Genomic DNA, 21,903 nt, shown 5'->3' with positions numbered 1-21,903 from the left:
AGTCAAATATGGTCATAATAAAGATAATAAAGCACTAAATATAAATCATATTTAATTTATATGTCATTATCTAATGTTATAGGAATGAGGGTGGGTGTGTCGTGGATATTAGAATGATGAAAGAGACAATATAATATTAGATTGATCTTACTCCTACAATTACTTTTGAAGAATATTTTATTATATTTCTTATTTGTTGTTTTGTGTAAAATCATAAGTTACAATATTTATTATATATTTTTTAAAAATTATATAATTTATTTGTTATCAATACATTTTAGCCTTCAATTTTCATTCTAAAAAATGATTACTTTTTTATTGCTAAGTTTTAGATTTCATGACGGATTTAGAATAGATTTGGATTTTAATTTTTTTTTTGGATTTGGAGCAGATATAGATATATTTTTTTTTTTTGGATTTGGATATGGAGCGAAAAATATGGATTCATGATAGATATGGAGCAGATACGGATCTTAATTTTTATTATGAATATGGATCTAGAGCAGAGTAGATTCAACCCATATCTACCCCATTGCCATCCCTGAAAATATCGAGCAAATAACTCATTTATCCGTTTTTTCTTTTAAATTTTTATGTCAAGGAGATATTGGCTATTATGAAAAATTGAAAATAGTAAGGGATAAGTTATATATATATATATAGGGAAATTGACAATCTCCTTAATATATTATATTCGATATTGTATCACGTTTGGTGTAATATAAATGGTAATGTATATATAAAAAAAATTAAATTTTAAAAACATAACAACAATAATAATTAATAATATAATAATTAGAATTATAGTATGTGGAAGCTGACTAGTTGAAATGAATACAATGATTAGATGATGATAATAAATTTTGTAGAGAAGAAACTTTTTTGTGGGCAGCAGGGAGAGGAAATTTTCTTTCTGAGAATATCACTGATTCAATATCTATTTGTTTTGAGATTAACAATCTTAATTGAGTAAATTTTGAAAAGTGGAAGCATTGGTTTTTTTTTTTTTTTGAAAATATTAACAAAATAAAGAAGTAACGCTTATAATCATTTCTACACGGTAAAAAAAAAATTTTATTTTTAAGGTCAAAATTATCAAATCTAAAGAGACAATCATGAATGGAATTAATAACAGAGAGAGGCTTTCCTACAATATTTACATAACTAATTTTTTTTGAATTTTTAAAAATATTAATTACACTAATTAATAAATAGATAACTAAACTTTGGACCTTCTAAAATATAGGGCTACGATTGTCTAATTCATCTAGTGCTAAAGTGAAGCGCAGGAGGGTCCGACTGAGGCGTGTCTTCTCTAGATTTCTACGTTTTTATGGTGTCACCCTGGTATTGGGTACATCGGCTGAAGATTCTTCAGATGATATTGATATTAGTTTTTCGAAGTTTGATCAAGTGGGTGCACACATCATGTGGCAACCTTTAATTGGACGAGCTGTAGGTCTTTATTACACAGGCTTGTCCAGTGAAAAACCATCGTGTGGCATGTTGGTGAGCGATGATGCTCACTTTTTTTTTTTTTTTTAACTAATAGCATTTTTTTTCCTGGGGTTTGCGTTCACACTACAGTCTATACTAGCAGACACAATTGGATGAAAAAGTGACATATGAGGCTGAGGAGATGTGTCAAGCAACGATTAACGATCAAGATTTGTCCAATACATATCCCATGTGAATACTAATCGACATTATTTATTTGGCACATACATCCAAAATTTACAGAAAATTTATAAAAATAACCATAAAATTTTTATTATTTTCATAATTAACCCTCTAAATTTTTTTTTATCAACATTAGCCAAACACACACTTTTTTTCCCAAATTACCCTTGTTTACAAACCAAAAACAACTTTCTTTCTCCCCTTTTATCAAACCAAATGCAGCTTTGCACTCTTGAATTATCACTGGGGACTGCAAAAGGCAACGGAAACGCCGACGACGAACGGTAAAAGTGAAATCTAATCATAATCCATTTAGATCCAACACCAATCAGCATCACTGAGTGGTATGAGTTTTTTTTCTGAACTTGCGAGAGAGTTTCAGTGCGATTGCTTACTGCAAGTCGTCGGTGAATCTGCCTTTTGGTGCGACAGGCACCTGTCGCACGAAGCTTAGTGCGACAAAGTGAGGCAGATCTCCCACGAAAATTTTGTGTGTGCGACAGGTGCATGTCGCACCAAGCAATCGCACTGAAACTCTTTCGTAAGTTCAGAAAATAACTCATACCACTCAGTGATGCGGATTGATGTTGGATCTGGATGGATTATGATCGGATTTCATTTTTATCGTTCGCCATTGGCGTTTGCCGTTACCTTTTGTCGCCGCCAGTGATGATTCAAGATTGCAAAACTGCGGTTAGTTTGATAAAAGGAGCGAAGGAAAGTTACTTTTGGTTTGTAAACAAGGGTAATTTAGAGAGAAATACTTATGTTTGGCTAATGTTGATAGAAAAAAATTTAGAGGGTTAATTGTAAAAATAACAAAAGTTTTGTGGTTATTTTATAAATTTCCCAAATTTACAAGTCTAATAAAGATAATATAAATGTCACTTGGATAATAATCAAAATTCTTAATTTGATGCACACAAATAATTTTATTAATTAAATTTATACACGTTCCCGAATCAACGATTTAGATTTATCTAATATAAATCTCACGCGGATACTAATCAATTCCTAATTGTTGATTTTGGTGAACAGAAAGTGAGTCTGGACACAACCAAACTTACTATTATCTTAAAACTCATCTTCATCGATTTCTCTCGTTGTGTCATTTTAATAATTTCAAAAACCACAACTGCATCATAATTTTGGTAATTGTCATTAAAACTGGAAACAACGACGAATGGGAGGAAACTGAGACTAAGGCAACTTCCTAGTACATACCCTTCTCTCTTTCCAAGACATGATGTGACGTCTTACGGTTGACGTGTCAAAATCTCATTTGCTGACGGACGCAAAGTCCCCACTTTTAAAACTTGTTCGAAAAGCTTCATCCATTTGTCGATTCTACCCTGTAATTTCGAGTATAAACAGACAGAGATTAGGGGTAGAAATGGAATAAGGGAATAAAGAAAACGAGTAAACGCGGAATATACGAGGGGTTTAATACGCGGGGTTTTTAAAGAAGACGAAGAAAACCAAGTCCCTGTCTAATTTGATAGAGTTTGGTTGCTTTTCCTTTCTTTTTCTTTTAAGGCCATTTTAACAGCTGAAAAAAAAATAAAAGAAGGTTGATACTAGTAGTAGTGAATATCTCTGAGAATTTGATAATAGGGTTTCTTAGCGATGGCAGTGTTGTCATTGAATTCACTGCCACTGGGGTTCAGATTTAGACCAACGGATGAGGAACTGGTTGATTTCTATTTGAGGATGAAGATCAACGGACATAACGATGAAGTCAGTGTTATTAGTGAAATTGATGTCTGCAAACGGGAGCCCTGGGATTTGCCTGGTAATTAACTTTTTCTTCATATATTCTTGATTAATAATGACAGTAATAATTAACTCACTCACTAACAATTTGAGTCTGATTTATTTTTGTAGATTTATCAGTTATAAAAACAAAAGATCGAGAATGGTTCTTTTTCTGCCCACAGGATAGAAAGTACCCAAATGGGCACAGATTGAACAGAGCAACAGCAGCTGGGTACTGGAAAGCAACTGGTAAAGATCGCAAAATTAAGTCTGGTAATCACTTAATTGGTATGAAGAAAACGCTTGTATTTCATATGGGTCGTGCTCCTAAAGGTAAAAGGACCAATTGGGTCATGCACGAGTATCGAGCTACTGCTGACGATCTTGATGGCACCAAACCCGGCCAAGTAAGAACAACGCTCACTTTGTTGTTTGATTTTGTTAAATGTTATTGCCTAATTGCTCGTTTTTAGGCTGACTATGGAAAAAAAAATAATGTGTTGCAGAGCGCTTTTGTACTTTGTCGTTTGTTTAAGAAACAAGATGAGAGTGTTGAAATTTGTGTCGAAGTCGAACCCAGTGAATCATCTCCTACTTCGGCCAGATCTGAGTTTGCGTTAGATCAAACATTGCTGGACTGCAAACCTTCTGTTTCTCATTTGGCGGAGAAAGTAACATCTAATTTGCAAGAGTGTCAGACCAAAAGCTCGGAATTTACAGCTACTGAGGTGATAATCATGTGCTCAATCTCAATATTTTTTTTCCTTCTGTATTTTGCACAATGAAAAATGTAATGGAATAATATAATCTATATTTTCTACTTTAGATTGATCAAGCCATGCAAGAAAACTTTGGTGATGTGTTTACTACAGTGATGTTGGAGCCACTAGATTGCACCCTGTTTCCTCCATTGCATTCGCCCTCTCCAGTGGAGAAAGGATCTTCTTCCATATCTCATTCTGTCCGCAATGATTTGACCACCATTGATGAGAAGGGGCAGTTACCATCCGAATCAGATGCCTATATTACGGAGTTCTTGGATTCTATTCTTAATACTTCGGATGAGAATTTGTTTGATGAGAGTGACTGTCAGTGGAATTCATTCTTTGTGAGTGAGACACCAAGTAACATGACTTTTGTTAAGGACAGTGGATCATGCAGTGAGTCAGATGCAGAAGTAGCCCAAGCTCGCGTAAGTGTTGCTTCAGGACTTTCATAATTTTATCAAGTTTATGGTATATTCTTGCAAATAATGCTGATAAAATTATTAGTTTGCTGTGTTACTATAATGGGAAGTTTTGTGTTTGCTTGACATAGTTGTTCTACATGCAGCAGCCCAACCCAGACATTACCAGTTCTTTGTGTTTTAAGGATAACATTGCAAGAGCAAGTCCTTTAAAGATGTTAAGAATGCCAGAAGACTTCAGAACTGTGACCTCTCAAAACAGTGATAATGAGCCGTCAATAAATTTCAGAAACTCATGTTACTTAGATGACTTCTGCAACGCAGATGTTGAATCTTGCGAGCAGGACGTTTTCTCTTCTGTTTCTACAACTGGCCAGTTCCATGATGCATTTGGTGGTTTTGGTGATTCAAACAATCACGCAGTTGGAGTTGCCAGCAGAAATATTGTTGCAACTGGTATTAGAACTAGGATGCGCAATCCACAAAGTCTTCCATACAGAGAGGGCTTTGTGAATGTGAAGCAGGGTGATGCTCCAAGAAGATTACGGCTGCAGTGTAAACTTCAAGTTGGACCAGTAAGACTTCAGAGCTGCATGCCAGAGGAAGATGAATCAAAACCTATTGTTGCAGAGGTTAGAAGTTTTTAAATGGAGATCGTCTTGAAGTTCTGACGATATCTTTACGTGTGGTTTATGAATTTGATTAAATTTCGATGTGCAGGGTGTAGCAGATGCAGAAAAGGAACTGCCTGTTAATGCTGCTACTGGTGCGATGTATGAACTAAAGGGAGATTCCCAACTAGCATCGAATGAAAACAGTAATATTTCTGAAGAACAGACTACAGATGAACGGACAAAAGGAAGATTAAAGAGCACTGTTTTGATGGATAAAGATACCTCAAACACTTTTCGAGCTGGTCACTCAAATCGCTCATTTGCTGTTTTGTTTAGGGCAGCTGCAGTTGTAGTAATGTTTGCAATCTTGGTCAGCACATGGAGATGTCTTTGCCTTAATTTTTGAAGCTTGCTTAGATTTCTTATCCCTTTGTTTGTATAATTTTCCCATCTTCTTTCTCTTTCTCCCTATGAGATGACTAACTTCGCGTACGAGATAGTTATTTATTTTTTCAGATGTTATCTTTCTGTACATATATATGTAGGTAGTGCAGTATATGCCTGAACCTAACTTTGTATTTTGATCCTATAATTTAATATTATAGCTAGACTTTTATTATGTTTATTATACTTCCTACATGAATCCACTGACTAAAACACTGAAAAGTATTAAGAGCAAACTTGTTGCAATTTTTCGCCCTACCAGTGTGCTAAGATAAGAGACGCAATGCTCTCTTCTTTCTTCTATTGACTAGGAATATCAGCTTTATTGGCAAATTCATGTGAAACTTGTTGTTTCTAGTTTCTATAGCCTAAAATTAGATTCTATATAAAATGAAAGTATACTCCGAAAGTCATGCACTACACCTTATTTAGTGTTTAGTACATATTTGAGATTATTAGATTTTCAAATAAGTGATTTAGTAGTGTTTGATAAACTTACCTCAGAAGTGATTTTCAAATAATACATGTAGTCTTAGGTGGACTGTAAAGATCTGAGTTTCACTTTAAAAATCAGATTATTTGAAACTCAGTTTTTGTACAATACCAAATATCCTTATTATATATGTGTGTGCGCGCGCACACGTACGCGTGAGTGTGTGTTTTTAAGACTACCCCACGTATGGGGTTTGAAATTTTATTTATTTATTTTTAAAAAAGAGTGCAACATAAGTATTTTCTAAGAGGTTACCCAATACTCCTTTCATCCAAACATGCTTAATTGTGTAGTTTTAATGGATTCAATGCATTAGTATTATTTATTAATTAACATTTATTGTTATTGATACTTAGGGAACAGGGAATATACATAGAAAGTTAAAAGTGAACCAATTTTAAGTTTGTGAAATAGTTTGCCTCAAAATAAATATTTAATTTTACAACTATAGCCAAAAGCATAATTTGTCCATTTTACTCATTTCAAATTTTCAATGTACCTATGCAATTTTATGGTTAATTATTTAATAATACTATTATATGATAATATGAAGTTATTTAATATGTTACCAAATTATGTACAAACATAATTATTTTAAATTCTATATTAAAATAGATTTGCATGAAATCCCAGACATACCCTTAATCTCTGCTGTAGGAACCCTAAGGTGTAATTAGGGGTGGCAACAGGGAGGGGAACGGAGGGGACTGACATCCCATCCCCAATATTCTACATATGTCCCCGTCCCTATCAAAATTGCTTGAGGGGAGGATATGGGAATCTTCAAGTAATAATAGGGGATCCCCGAAGGTTTCCAATTCCCAAATAATTAATACGTTTTTAGTTTTCAAATTTGATTTAATTAGATTAAAATAAAAAAATTTAAATAAAAGAAAAATTTGACAATATATCTTACATTAACATTAACTCATTATAAAAGTCACACTAAAAAAAGAAATCATTAGAATAATTATCTTCATCAATCTTCATAATCTTATAACCAAAAAAAAAAAACTTTTATATCAATAATAAAATGAATGAATGAAACTTATTTCATTCTACTCCATCAAACTTTTGGTATACGTAACATCAAATAATGTCTTTCAAAACAAAATTCGAATAATATGATTTTTCTACAATATTGATGTGTGTGTTGTCTATGAGCAATCATATCTCTTGGCCACCGACTATGATGTGACTAACACTGTGAGCTGGGCTGTTGGCTGACAATGCGACTATCTTGGTTGCTCGGTCGCCAGTGATGCGACATGCTACTGAGTTATGATGAGTATTTGTCGTGCTGCTGGTTGATGAAGCGACAAACTAGGTTGCTCGACCACTAGAGACGCAACATGCTATTGAGTTATGATGATACGAGGACGAGTTGGGTGCTGGCTACAGCACAAATAATTTGCAAAGGATGAGTGAGACTGTGAAAGAGTGACTAAGAGTTTGATTTGTTGATTGTCGGGTGGTGGGCTTTGGGCTGCAGTTAAGTTATATTAAAGTCTTTATATTATTTGTATAAATATTTAATATTTGTTATTTACACCAATATTTAATATTTTATAATTTAAAATTTATTCTAGAAATTTAAAATAAAAATAAAAAATTAAAAGGGATAAATGAAAAAATGGGGAGGGGATCCACCTCATCTCATCTCTTTCTCGAATTAGAAATTGAAAAAAAATCATTACGTTGCCACAGAGATTTTTACTATTGCTAAGTGTAATGTACCCTTCCCCAATTTTGCAAAATAAGCCCCCGTTTATAAAAGATTGTACAACACACCCCCTCAAAAGATTGTACAACACACCCCCTCAACCTTAATGTGTAAAAGGATGATGATATTTATTGGAATAGAATCTTCTCTCTACTGAATTTTTAAATATCTTCTGTTATATTTTTTTTAATGACAGTGTATTGATAAAAATTAATTTTTTATTTATTAACAATGTATTTACTCATATATGATCGGATCAAGAGAGTCTTATCCCAAAGAGTTCTGCTATTTACCCTGGGTCAAACCCCGAAGCCAATAAACGACGCCTTTTCAATCCTTTTTTTTCCCTTCCATTCTCCCTAAAACGAAGTCATTTTAGCTTGGTTAAGGCAGCAATGACAGCCCCAAATTGCTCAATTGGATCAGTTCATACTTCATAATGCAGGAAAACTGGAAAAGAATTCTTTAATAAGAAAGAAGCTCAAATGATTTAAAAATTTCTACATCCTTCTGGGTTTCTGAAACATCTCCGACAAACTCAAAAACCATAAAGAAAAATCAGACAAAGTTAAATAAAAAATCTGCTGAAGAACTTCACAAAATTTACAGGTTCCGCTTTGACTTTTGTGACTGTGTTAGCTTAAGCTAGAACTCAAATGCGGAGAGCAAAAAATTTTGGTAGCTGTAAAAGCTTGTTTATTGAATATTGAACCGAGACTTTTATACAGCCATTACAAACAAGAATGATCCAAAGTGCTAAGATTAAGGAAGAACAATTCAAAAAAAAAATCTTCACCCTGCAAACCAGGATTTATTCAACACGAACTAACAAACTCAGAAACTAAAGGGATAATCTGTTTAGACTTAGTCAGCAAATACTTAACAAATCCTCCCTTAAACTGAACTGCAAAATTTACAGTCAGTTTATCTCTTGAACGATGCATACTCCAAGCTGTCCTCTCATCTTCAAGAACAAATCCAACTTCAATGGTTTTGTCATAATATCAGCTAATTGGTCTTTAGAGCCACAATGCACCAAATCAACTACACCATCTCTGGTTAACTCTCGAAAAAAATGGAATCGAATATCGATATGCTAACTCCTACCATGCATTATAGGATTCTTCGAAAGCTTAAAAGCAGAACTATTATCATAGAAAATGGTACATTTACTTTGATTGAGTCCAAGTTTCCCTAGAACCCTCTACATCCAAATACTTTGACAGGCACACGAAGCAGCAATTATAAACTCTGCCTTTGTTGTAGAGAGTGTCACAACTGGCTGTTTCTTGGAACTCTACGCCATAGCTCTAGAACTCAATTTAAAGACATAACTTGAAGTGCTTTTTTGATCCTCACTATCCCCGACATAATCACCGTCAGAGAAAGCAATCAAATTTTCCTCACCACCTTTCTTCTATAATATTCCCATCTCTATTGTTCCTTTCAAGTACTGAAAAATTCTCTTCACAGCCTGTTGATGCAACTCAATCGGTGCCTCCATGAAATGACTTATTAAGATCAGGTCTGGTGGCAGTCAAATACATGAGACTGCCCACCATTTGCTTGTAAGTGGTGGAATCAACCTTCATACCTCATTCATCTTTCACAAGTCTACAGCCAGACACAATAGGATTTTTCACAGGATTACAATGCTCCATTCCGAACCTTTCAAGTACCTAATTAACATCTTTGGCTTATGAAAATTCCAACTAAACCCTGCACCACCTCAACTCCGAGGAAATATTTCATTCTTCCAAGATCAGACATTTCAAACTCTTGCTTCATTGACCTCTTGAACTCCTCAAACATCTTCCCATCATTCCCAGTAAAAATGAAATCATCAACATACAAGCTGACTATAATGATTCTTCCATCTCCACCATTCTTTTTGAATAAAGTGTGCTCATTTGAACACCTTTCGAACTCTTCTTTGATAAAATAAGACTCAATTTTACTGAACCATGCTCGTGGGGCTTGTTTGAGCCCATACAATGCCTTTTTCAACCGATAGACTTTGTTCTCAACACCCTTCACCTCATAACCTTGTGGCTGCTCGATCAAAACTTCTTCAGTGATCTCACCGTGCAGGAAAGTACTCTTAACATCAAGCTGAAACACCTTATAATCTCTGCTAGTAGCTAGTGCAAGAATTAATCTAATAGTATCCCAACGAGCAACAGGGGCAAATACCTCAGTATAATCAATGCCACCTTGTTGTGTATATCGTTTTGCTACGAGCCGAGCCTTGCATTTGTCCACTTCTCCCTTCTCATTCAGTTTAGTTTTGAAAACCCACTTTACACATATTTTCTTGGCTCCCTTTGGAAATTCTGTCAACTCCCAGGTACCATTTCTTTCGATGGCTTGAATTTCTAGGTCCATGGCATCTTTCCAAGTAGAACTTTTAACAACCTCTTCGAAACTTACTGGATCACCTGATGATGTGAGCATAGCTAGCTGCTGCATTTCTTCTTCTTCAGAAAAACCCTCACGGCTTACATAGTCCACTATCCATACTGGTTTTCTTCTGATCCTCCCTTGAACGGGGATTATTTACATATGTTGATGTAAAAGAACCCGAGCCACTAACTTCACTTTGCTCAAGCTGTCCTTCTTTTCCAATGACACTTTCATTCACAGATTCCTCACTTTCTTTTTCATCTCCCCATTCAAGAGTATCACTTCGAGTTGCTTCAATTGTTTTCTCCTATCTCCAATTTTCTTCTTCTTCAAACATCACATCTCGACTTATGACAATCTTCTAAGATTCAGGATTATACATTTGAAAGGCTTTCGATTCTTCACTCACCCCTAAAAACACACACTTGAAGCTCTTATTGTCAAGTTTCTTCCTCTTGATGTCTGGTATGTGAACATGTCCGATAGAACTAAACACTTTGAAATACTCCACTGAAGGCTTGAGTCCACTCCATGCTTCTTCAGGTGTTTTGTCTTTCACTGCTGAGGTAGGACATCAGTTGAGAATATGCACTGCCCAATTTACAGCTTCTGGCCAGAATTCCTTAGGAACTCCTTTATCAGTCAACATGCACCTCACCATGTTCAATAGGGTTCGGTTCTTTCTTTCTGCAACCCCATTTTATTGTAGGGAGAAGGCTGCATTGAGTTGTCTGACAATCCCATTTAAACAACAATATTTGTTAAATTTCGATGAGGTGAACTCCTCACCTCGGTCAGTACGTAAGCTAGAAATATAATTCGCTTTCTCTTTTTCTACCATGCTTTTGAAAATTTTAAACATAGCAAATGCCTCTAACTTAGCATGCAAGAAATAAGTCCACATCTTATGACTATAATCATCTGTAAACGTGAGTATATACCTCTTGTGGCTATTTGATTTAGGAGTGATAGGACCACAAATGTTAGAGTGCACAAGCTGCAATGATTGATAAGCTCTCCACAAACTTTTCTTGGAAAAGGGTCACAGTGCTACTTGCCAACAACACAATCAGTGCATAATTTGGCAGAAGGTTTTGAGAATCGGCAAACCCTTCACCAGCTTTTTGTATGCCAAAGTTCTCAGGCCTTTCATGTTCAAGTGTCCAAACCTCCGATGCCACAGATTAGTTGTTGTGTCCTCGGTTGCCATTTGAAAACAAGCTTGTCCCGGAGCATAAGTAGGTGCAGAAGCACACAACATAAACATCCTATTTGCTGACATGTTTGTTTGCATAATTAACCCTCTCATTGGATGATAAATCTTGCATACACCATATTGAATCACAATGGCCAAATCTTTTTCTTAAAACTGTCCAATACTAATCAAATTACTCTTTAGCTCGGGAATGTAAAATACCTCTGTGATCACCTAAGTTGTTCCAAGAATTTGTATCCTGATGTTTCCCTTTCCCATGATAGCCATTTTTGAGTTGTTGCCGATTTTTACCATTTGCCTGAATGACTCATCGAGCTCAATAAACCACCTCTTATCTCCACTCATATGATTGCTGCAGCCGGAGTCTAAAAACCACACCTCCTCTATTTTGGAATTATGCATCTCAACATAGGACATGAGTAGCATTTCTTCGTCTTCATCCAACTCAGCGTAGTTGATATTTTTGTCCCGGTTGGGACATTCATACCTAAAATGTCCTAACTTGTGACAATTAAAACATTTAACGGTGGTTTTGTCAACAGGTTGTCTTCCTCGACCTCTTCTTCTTCCTCTGGGATTTCCACGACCTCTGCCTCTTCCTCCAAACTTGTCTTCCTCACTTGCGCCAAGCCTCTCACCACTTGTGACCTTCAAAGCTTGCTCATCGCCACCATTTTTTTGAAACTTCTGCTCATGAACAAGCAGTGAGCTCTGCAGCTCATCCATAGAGAGCTGATCAATATCTTTTGACTCCTCAATGGAACATACAATGTAGTTGAATTTTTCAGTGAGGGTACGCACCCGACATATCTTCTCCAATATTCCTCATGTCATTGGCTACCAGCATCACCCTTGAAAAATAATTAGTGACAGACTCACCTATCTTCATCTCCAGAATCTCAAATTCTCTGCGAAGAGTTTGAAGTTGAGCACGTTGTACTTTGATGTTTCCTTGATATTTTCTCTTCATTGAATCCTACAACTGCTTGGATGTGCTCTTCTGAGTGATGGTCTTCAGCATTGGCTTGTCAATTGCTGAGAAGAGATAATTTTTTAACTTTAGGTCTTTTAGCTTTAAATCCTCCAAGTTTTTCCTTTGTGTAGCCGTCAATGTCTCTCCTTTAGCAGGCTCACTGTAACCTGTTTCGACGATGCTCTAATATTCTTTCGATCTCAAAAGGTTTTCCATCAGCATGCTCCAGTGATCGTAATCTCCATCAAACTTGGGAATGCTTGGTTGTGTAAAGTTGCTAGCTTCGGCAGCCATCTCTCTTTCACTCTTCTCACAGTGTTTTACTCACACTCTTTTACAATCCAGCCCCTTTGTGAAGCTCTAATACCACTGTGAGCTTAAGTTAGAACTCAAATGCAAAGAGCAACAAAACTTGGTAGCTGTAAAAGCTTGTTTATTGAACACTGAACTGAGCCTTTTATACAACCATTACAAATAGGAATGATCCAAAGTGCTAAGATTAAGGAAGAACAATTTAAAAACAAATCTTCACCCTGCAAACCAAGGTTTATTCAACACGAACTAACAAACTCAGAAACTAAAGGGATAATTTGTTAAGACTTAGTCAGCAAATACCTAACAGATTGTTCTTGCTTCTAAGAATAGTGATACTACATTTTGATTATAGTTGTTGTACTATGCTTCCAGAATTTACTTGTCCATTAGTTTCACCTATGATCTGCTTGGGCATTTCAGATGGTTCTCGTAGCCCAAGCTCTTTTTGCATAGAGTGAGAAAAACTCAGATAAAATACACATGTAATGCTAACATCTCATTAAACTACTAACTAGGTTTTCATGCAAGTATCATTTATCAATGATAATGATACCAGTTGTGAAATGAAGGGGAAGAAAGCAGTGGTTTTACATAGAAATAGAAGGCTGTGGTGAGAGTAAGACGAAGAGGAGAGAGAGCAATTTGGGGCAACGAGCATTTTGGGGCTGTTGTTGCTGACTTAATCAAGTTAAAATGATGTCGTTTTAGGGAGAATAAAAGCAAAAAAAAAAGAAAAAAAAAGATTGAAACAGCACCGTTTATTGGTTTTGGGGTTTGACTAAGGTAAATAGCATTTTCGTATCCCAAATATGATACCTACAATAGGTAAGATTCATATAAAACCCGCCTATCCATATACGACCCATAAATAATTACGGGATCCTGAGCCAACGGATTGTTATTGAGATGGCGATTGCCTTTTTGCTTCTTCTACTACCGATCACTTATCTCACTACGACCACAGCAGTTGATGAAATACTTACAAATCAAGTTATGATATCAGCTCAACAAGATAAAGATTGGCTAGTCTCTGTAAGAAGACAAATCCATGAAAACCCGGAACTGCAATTCGAAGAACACAACACAAGTGCCCTCATTCGCAGAGAACTTGATAAACTTGGAATCCCTTATGCATACCCAGTCGCCAAAACAGGCATTGTAGCACAGATTGGCTCTGGTTCTCGCCCTGTCGTCGTGTTGAGAGCTGACATGGATGCTCTCCCTTTGCAAGTAAGTTTGCTACTATCTCTAATTTACTAAATTAATATCAATGAATGAATATATGGAAAGCAACTATGTTGTTGCTGATGTTTAGGAGCTCGTGGAATGGGAGCATAAGAGCAAAATTGATGGCAAAATGCACGCATGTGGACATGACGTCCACACCACCATGCTTCTTGGTGCTGCCAAGTTGATTCATCAACGTAAAGATAAACTTAAGGTTAGTTGAGTGCTTATTTGACTGGTGCTGATATTTTCTAATTATGGAGTTTTTTTCCCAAGAATTTTGTTCTCATATAGTTAATTAATATGACTGTTGCTGATGAGTACTAAGATGATTTTGTTCCATTTTATTCGAAGAATGGGATAGTGCTAAGTACCATGGATGGACACATCTTTGAATTTATTGGGTGCTAGATGATTCCTTCAGCTGTTATCACTAACTCTGTGGTACTTAAAGGAATCAACGATGAGTAATAGTTTCAAAGACTGCTTGGTAATTCTGGAATCCCCCTAGCTTTGTTTATAATGGAAACAACAAGGAAAGACTGGGCAAAAACCATTTATTAAAACAGTAGAACAGAATTTATTAATGGGGCAAATCTATTTTTGTCCCAAATGTAGCTAAATTTGATTAATTATCTGTTATTGATAACATTTAAGGAAGGTCATCTTAAGTTTATTTATATTTACTTTTTACTTTGATGATGATTTTGCATTTGAGTTGTGGGGTTTAAGTGGTATATTTAAGTTAATCCATTCATCTTCCTGTACCCATGAATAAATTGCATCTATTATGCATATGTTTGATGATGTGCTTCCCCATCCCTTTCAAGCTATTTTGCGTCTGGGTTCATCCTCCCCCTAATGTTTTCAGTCATATTGATTTGGAACTTTATTTTCAATCTGATCTAATTTGCACAATTTTACTTGATTTGCGTTGAAAGGGAACTGTGAGAATTCTTTTCCAACCTGCTGAGGAGGGAGGTGCAGGTGCCTTTCACATGATAAAAGAAGGCGCTCTTGGTGACTCTGAAGCAATATTTGGAATGCATATTGACGTAGGAATACCTACAGGAAGTATAGCATCAATTTCTGGGCCACACTTGGCTGCTACATCTGTTTTTAATGTTAAAGTAGAGGGAAGAGGCGGACATGCTGCAATGCCCCATTCAACAATCGATCCTATACTTACTGCTTCATCTGTGATATTGGCATTGCAGCAACTTATTTCAAGAGAAGCAGATCCCCTCCAAAGTCTAGTATGTCTCAGTCTCCTTTTATCAATTTATTCTGAAACCTGCGAACTTTTGCCATTGAAAGCATGAAGAATTCTCCATTTCACTCTTAATAATTTTTACTGGAATTTTAACTGCATGAATGAATGCATAGAAAGACTTGAAGTGAATATATCATTTTGTGACTTAATACTAGTTTGTCTTTGGCTGAAGGTGTTGTCTGTTACTTATGTTAGAGGGGGAACTGCATTTAATATAATTCCACCGTTTGTTGAATTTGGAGGCACTTTGAGGAGTCTTACAACTGAGGGCTTGTATCAACTCCAAAAAAGGCTGAAGGAGGTATACAACATTACTTAATTTCTCATCTTGGTTTCAAAAAAGGAATCACAGTGCTCACTTTGTTCTTCATGTTGAATAGAAACATGCTAGTAATTTTGCTGGTTGTGGTGTCATGCTATTTTCTGAAGTAAAATTATTAGGAGTTCACAATTCAATTATCAGTTAAGTCTTCAGTTCAGGTAGTACTTTTGAAAATTCTTGGTGCTTCATTTTCTCCGCTGTCATTTTCATTTCATAGAAGTTCATCATCTTAAATTGAACTCTTTGAATAGTCATATTTCATGAATAATATTGAACTGAAAGAGGAAGTTATTTTGGCAGTCCTTAATAACTGTAAGTAGTTTGATAGGTTGTGAAGCAGCAGGCAGCTGTACACAGTTGTAATGCATTTATTGACCTGAAAGAGGAAGAGCACCCACCATATCCTGCTACTGTGAACGATGATAGCTTGCATCTGCTTGTCGAGAGGGTTGGCAAATCTTTGCTTGGTCCCAAGAATGTAGGTGAGGCCAAGAAGGTTATGGCTGGGGAGGACTTTGCCTTTTATCAGCAACTGATCCCTGGAGTCATGCTTAGCATTGGAATTAGAAATGAGGAAAAGGGTTCAATTCACCCTCCGCACTCCCCATACTTCTTTCTTGATGAGGATGTCCTGCCAATTGGAGCGGCATTGTACACTAATCTTGCAGAAACATATCTGAATGAGCACCAACATTTCAATGTACAGTAAAATTTGTAAGAAATGGCAAATTTTAATCCCCGTTCTCAAATCATTTTTAACTTTGTAATATTGTAAATGCATGGAGGCGTAGATTTTTAACTTGCCCGCAAAAACAAAGTTCACAAGTGTTGGAGATGGACAAGACTCATAACATGAGCATCAAGACATCTTGTATTTTAAACTTGGGGGAGGACTAGAATTGTAAGTAGTGCTTTTGTTCTGATAACCACTTTCTCCTTTATTATCAAAACAAGTGCAAGGATTTTTTAGTAGTTTTTTAAGCATCTCCCTTTCTCGTTTCTTTCATTTTACAGTTGATCCGCTCATCCACAAAAGATAATCTCAACTACTTCTTGGCGAGTCAACAGGCACAAATTTTTTCCTTTAGCAGCATTAGCAGAAATCCAATCCTTGCTTCATTTTCAACTACTAAAAAATGGAAAATGGGTTTTCCTTTAATCGCCCCTTTGCTGTTTATTTTGCTTCTTTCACTTGCATATCATTGCACAGACGTCCGTACAGTTTGGATGAAGCTTTTGCAGATCAAATTTTAATAGAAACTGAACGAGATAAAAATTGGTTGATCTCTATAAGGAGACAAATTCATGAAAACCCAGAACTTCGATTCGAAGTGCACAACACAAATGCTCTCATTCGCAGTGAACTCGACAAACTTGGCATCACTTATTCATGCCCGCTTGTCAAAACTGGTATTGTGGCAAAAATTGGTTCTGGTTCGCATCCCTTTATAGCTCTTCGAGCTGACATGGATGCCCTTCCTTTACAAGTAAGTATTTTGTCACCTCTTTCATTGGTCTCTTTTAAGAATTAATTTGAGTATATTTAATAGTTGTGTATGCTGTTGCCTATGGATGACCTATGGATGATGTTGAATGTATAGGAGCTCGTGAACTGGGAGCATAAGAGCAAAATTGATGGCAAAATGCATGCATGTGGACATGATGCCCCCACCACCATGCTTCTTGGCGAAGCCAAGTTGCTTCATCGACGTAAGGATCAGCTGAAGTTTTTTTCCCCCCTATTTGCAGCAGCTAGAAATCTTTTATATACTATTGTTTCTGATCAAGCTGTCATGAAATTTATTTTCATAAGACAGTTTTGTTCTTAAATAATAATTCAACATGATTGCCTAGTCATTTGTGTTTGGGATTCGAGGAAGAGCGTTAATAATGTATAGTTTAGTTCCATTCTATTTAATCATACTGATTTAGTATTTTAAATCCAAACTAATCTCTAGTTCAGTAATGTGCTTAAGTTTCTGTCATTTTTGTGTTGGAAGGGAACCGTGAAACTTATTTTCTAACCTGCTGAGGAGGAAGGTGCTGATGTTTCATACATAATAAAAGAAGATGTTCTTGGGGACACTGAAGCAATATTTGAATTCACTTCCATAATGGCTTACCCACAGGAAGCATAGCAACCCTTCGGGGGCCCTTTTTAGCAGCTGTATGCTTCTTCCAGGCAAAAATTGAGGGAAAAGTTGGGCACGCTGCCCAACCCCATTCCACAGTGGACCAATACTAGCTACTTCAACTACAATATTAGCATTGCAACAACTCTGATCCTCTCCCTAGTCAAGTATGCTCTGTTTTCTATCTATTCCTGATCTTGTGGCTCCATCTTGCTAGAGATGCATAGCAGTTATGTGATGAATAGGTTTCACGACAAGCTTCCAAGAACTTAGATTCAAACTCCCTTTATCTCAGAACTTCACTGAAGCACCAAATTCAATGATTAGTAGTTCGCAGAGGAAGTTTCATCAAATTCGGCTTGTATATTTGTCATTTCTGCATTGCTTAGCTATTTAATTATTCAAGATTGAATTGCTCAAATCATCCGATGTTACTTAATTCTGATACTTTGTTTCTGGATAAGGTCCTATGACTCCTATCTGTCACTTATGTCAACGGTGGGAGTGCGGCGGACGTAATTTCGCCACGTGCTGAATTTGGAGGTACTTTGCGGAGTCTTACAACTGAAGGCATGTATCGGCTCCAAAAGAGGCTGCACAACGTAATATTTCATTACTTTGCTTTTCATTTTTCAAGAGGCATCATACTGGATGTCGCTTCTAACCTCCATTATATATTAGGTAGGAATAATACCTCTCAACACCCCTAATGTAGTTGTTCTGTAGAATAAAAGCACACAAGTAATAATGGCATATACTGCATTCCTTAGTATCTGAAGATGAAAAGTTGTATGTTTCTGAGAGTTTATCAAGTATGTATAAGTTGCTTAGTACTTTATTGTTGGCATAATTTTCCATTTCTGTCATGTTTGCTGCATTGAGCTTCATTGTCACTGATTTACACAATTGGTGTTTGTAGGTCGTAAAACAACAGGCAGCTGTACACAGATGCAATGCTTATGTGGATTTCCAAGTAGAAGAATTCCCACTAATTCCTGCTGCTCTAGATAATGATAGCTTGTATCTGCTTGTAGAGAGGGTTGGCAAATCTTTGCTTGGTCCTGAGAATGTGAAGGTGGCCGAGAAGCTTTTGTCAGGAGATGACTTCGCCTTCTATCAAGAATTGATTCCTGGAGCCATGATTCAAATTGGTATTAGAAATGAGAAGGGTTCTTACACGACTTAAAAGTGTTTGATTTACTCTCAAGTATAAGAGTGTCTAGTTATAATATATCTTGGTGAGTCCGAGGTTGATCCACAGAGAAAAGATTTAATTTGTTTATTTTATTTTATCTAAAATTTGAAAATAAAACTTAAATATAAACAACTTAATTTAAATAAAACTATGAAATTGAATTAATTAGGGTTGTGGATTCACTTTTAGTTGTAAATAAAACTTAATAAATTTTTTTTGCCATTTGTTTTAGATTTATTGCCCAAAAGATTAATTATATAAATTATTATTATTTTCCCTTTAATTTTATGATGATTTAAGTATTCATTGTGGCAAAATTTAATTTGTCTACAACAAGTCAAAATACCATTTTACCATACCTTATATTAAGATAAAAAGAATTTATTGTGCCAAACTCCCTTGTTTGTCTACAATAAATCAAAATTTCATAATATAAAATATGTATAAAATTAAATAGAAAATAACTTAATTTATAAAATTAAAAATAGAATTTGATTAAATCATATTTATTTCCTAAAAGTTTGACCTTCCCCTAACTATTAATATCTAGCTAAAAAATTTTTTAATAAAGGAAATTACTAAAATTGAAAAACACATAATTAAAAATGGAATTTGAAAATTGAAATAAAACTAATTTTATTGATTGAAAATAAATTACAAAGAGAGATGAGAAGAAGAATTTGGGGGGAAAGAAGAGAAGAGAAGGTGTGGAGAGGTGTGTTCACCCCCCCTCTATTTATACTAAAACATGGTAAATCCTCACCATACAAATAAAAAAATCTAATTACATCACCAAATGGTTGTGGCTCAGTTGGCAACGCAGGCTGGGTAAGTGGGAAGAGCTCTCGGGTTCGATCCCCACTAAACACACCATTTGGGAGGGGTAAAGAGCCTTAACTGTGACTACACCCCGAATCTGAATTAGTCGGGGCCCAATGCGGTCGCCGGAAATCGGGTGGTTTAAACCAAAAAAAAAAAATCTAATTACATCTTAACCTTACATTTGTCCCACTAATAATCCCACTAATAAAACATAAACCTAACTTATCCACTCAAGCATATCCAACACATTCCACTAACAATTAACATACCTAACATGATAAAAACTTATAATTTTACAATTACCACATTTACCGTGGTAAAAACGTAAAAATTTACAACAAAAGTCTTGGATCCTCCTCGATAATGACATAATTTTTCGGACTTCGGGAATCCAAATTTGACATCCATACATTTGTTTGGAGCCTCAAATTGCATGAAATTATTATTTTTACCTAATAACCACACAAAAAATACATAAAATCAAATATTTAGAAAAATAATTAGAAATTCACAATACGTTACACAATTACAAATATAAATTACATTAATAAAACAAAATAACATTTTTATCCCTTAATAAACATGCAATTTTTAACACTAATCACACCCCCCAACTAGCTTATTGCTATCCCCTATCAATTAAAGCGTTATATTAAATTAAGATTTACAAAATTCACATACAAGTTAATAGTTGTTCATCTATCCTCTAAACTACCAAATAAATAAACTCTCTCAATTTTTTTTAAAACTCTTGGTTGTCCACTCATTATCCAGAATATCATAAACCTTCTTTTGTGCTCAAGTGATTAACACAATACTTATGGGGTTTTATTAAAAGAAAACAACATTTTCGTTCTAAAACTCATTAGAAATTCTATCTTCAGGCAGTAGATTATTCAAGCTTTTTTTTGAAAATTACATTTTTAACCCATGTAGCGAGCTTTAGGTCAGTGACTCCCAGACTAGTTGACCTTAGGGCACTAGGTGTTGAAACACCCATACAAACTTAATTACTCGGGTTTTTAATAAATAAGCAAACAATATATTTATAACCCATGTAGCGAGCTTTAGACCAGTGACTCCCAGACCAGTTGACCTTAGGGCACTAGGTATTAAAACACCTCTACGAACTTAATTACTCGGGTTTTAGATATAACAAAATTAAACTCATTCAATTTTGTTTTTTTTACCTTTTTTTTTTTGCAATATACACTTTCTACCACTTTAGATATTATCCCGAATAAATTAAAAAAACTAAATGCTACAAAAATTTTAACTTACAACCCACTAGTATGTGTCATAGTGTGTGTCAAGAATGATTTAATAATACCTGTTAAATGAGTAAACAACAAAATAACTTTATAACTAAATAGAGGAGAGTACACAAATTTGAGTAATTCAAAGAAAAGGGAACAAAAACAACTTATTATGAATTTTAAAATAAAAAATATAATACAACAAGACTATTAGGATGCGTCTCAAAAGTTGTGACTCTTTACACAGCCATCCTAGACACAAAAAAATTGTTGTTTTTGTTTTTTTTGGGTTTTTTTTAAAAAAATAAACACACTTATTTACAATTTACGTCAACTACCCTCCCTCCAACCTAATCTAAACATAATTCATAGTTTAAAAATATGCATGCAAAAAGGAAAAAAATTAAAAAAAAATAAAAGAAGAAATAGGAAAGATCACACCTGAACAAGCCACTGAAGATGCGTTTATAGAGTCGCTACACCTCATATTCTGCCATCTTCGACAAAAGCATTACTAGGATTTGCTATATTCCACAGTTGTCAACTATTCCCTCCCCCCAACCTGAACAAGACATTGTCCTCAATGACTTAAAGGAAAGAAGTAGAGTTTAAAAGACATAACCTCATAGCTTTGAGAAGATAGTGACAACCAAAGATAAGTCCAACTTGTACTTCTTCCTAGGGCTAGGGTTACCATCATCAGTCAACCATTCCAATGCCAAGGTCTTAGGATCTAGCTCTGGTTTGTAAGCTTGTAAAAGATCAAGTAACTCGTTAGCCGTAGAAGCACAAACAAAGAGATTTTTCGCAGAGATTAGAATAAAATGATTCTTAATTGCATGGTTAATGAATGTGAGCAACCCATCAAAAAAAT

At 35.3% G+C, this 21,903-nt stretch overlaps 2 protein-coding genes and 1 pseudogene across 4 annotated transcripts; all 3 read left to right on the top strand.

Annotated features, from left to right (window-relative positions):
* Positions 1–3,154: 3,154 nt before the first annotated feature.
* Positions 3,155–5,860, top strand: LOC102626404 (NAC domain-containing protein 62-like). 3 transcript variants are annotated; one of them, XM_006478019.3, is made up of 6 exons: positions 3,155–3,472; positions 3,565–3,842; positions 3,942–4,163; positions 4,262–4,627; positions 4,771–5,253; positions 5,342–5,860. In XM_006478019.3, exons 1-6 carry the CDS (start codon positions 3,307–3,309, stop codon positions 5,639–5,641), a joined length of 1,815 nt encoding a protein of 604 aa, XP_006478082.2. In that variant the 5' UTR covers positions 3,155–3,306; the 3' UTR covers positions 5,642–5,860. The 3 variants fall into 3 exon arrangements, with proteins under 3 accessions (XP_006478082.2, XP_006478080.2, XP_006478081.2); XM_006478017.3 differs by having other exon boundaries at positions 4,753–5,253; XM_006478018.3 differs by having other exon boundaries at positions 3,156–3,472; positions 4,768–5,253.
* Positions 5,861–13,628: 7,768 nt separating this feature from the next.
* LOC102627365 (IAA-amino acid hydrolase ILR1-like 3) lies at positions 13,629–16,599 on the top strand. Its single transcript, XM_006478021.4, has 5 exons — positions 13,629–14,032; positions 14,118–14,243; positions 14,971–15,285; positions 15,475–15,603; positions 15,953–16,599. Exons 1-5 carry the CDS (start codon positions 13,709–13,711, stop codon positions 16,331–16,333), a joined length of 1,275 nt encoding a protein of 424 aa, XP_006478084.2. The 5' UTR covers positions 13,629–13,708; the 3' UTR covers positions 16,334–16,599.
* On the top strand, positions 16,386–19,117 carry LOC102627077 (IAA-amino acid hydrolase ILR1-like 5; annotated as a pseudogene).
* Positions 19,118–21,903: the final 2,786 nt, after the last annotated feature.

The sequence above is a fragment of the Citrus sinensis genome, chromosome 3, assembly GCF_022201045.2.
Source record: "Citrus sinensis cultivar Valencia sweet orange chromosome 3, DVS_A1.0, whole genome shotgun sequence".
NCBI lineage: Eukaryota > Viridiplantae > Streptophyta > Magnoliopsida > Sapindales > Rutaceae > Citrus > Citrus sinensis.
The sequence above is the reverse complement of the archived record's forward strand: the minus strand, read 5'-3'. Positions and strand labels throughout refer to the sequence as shown.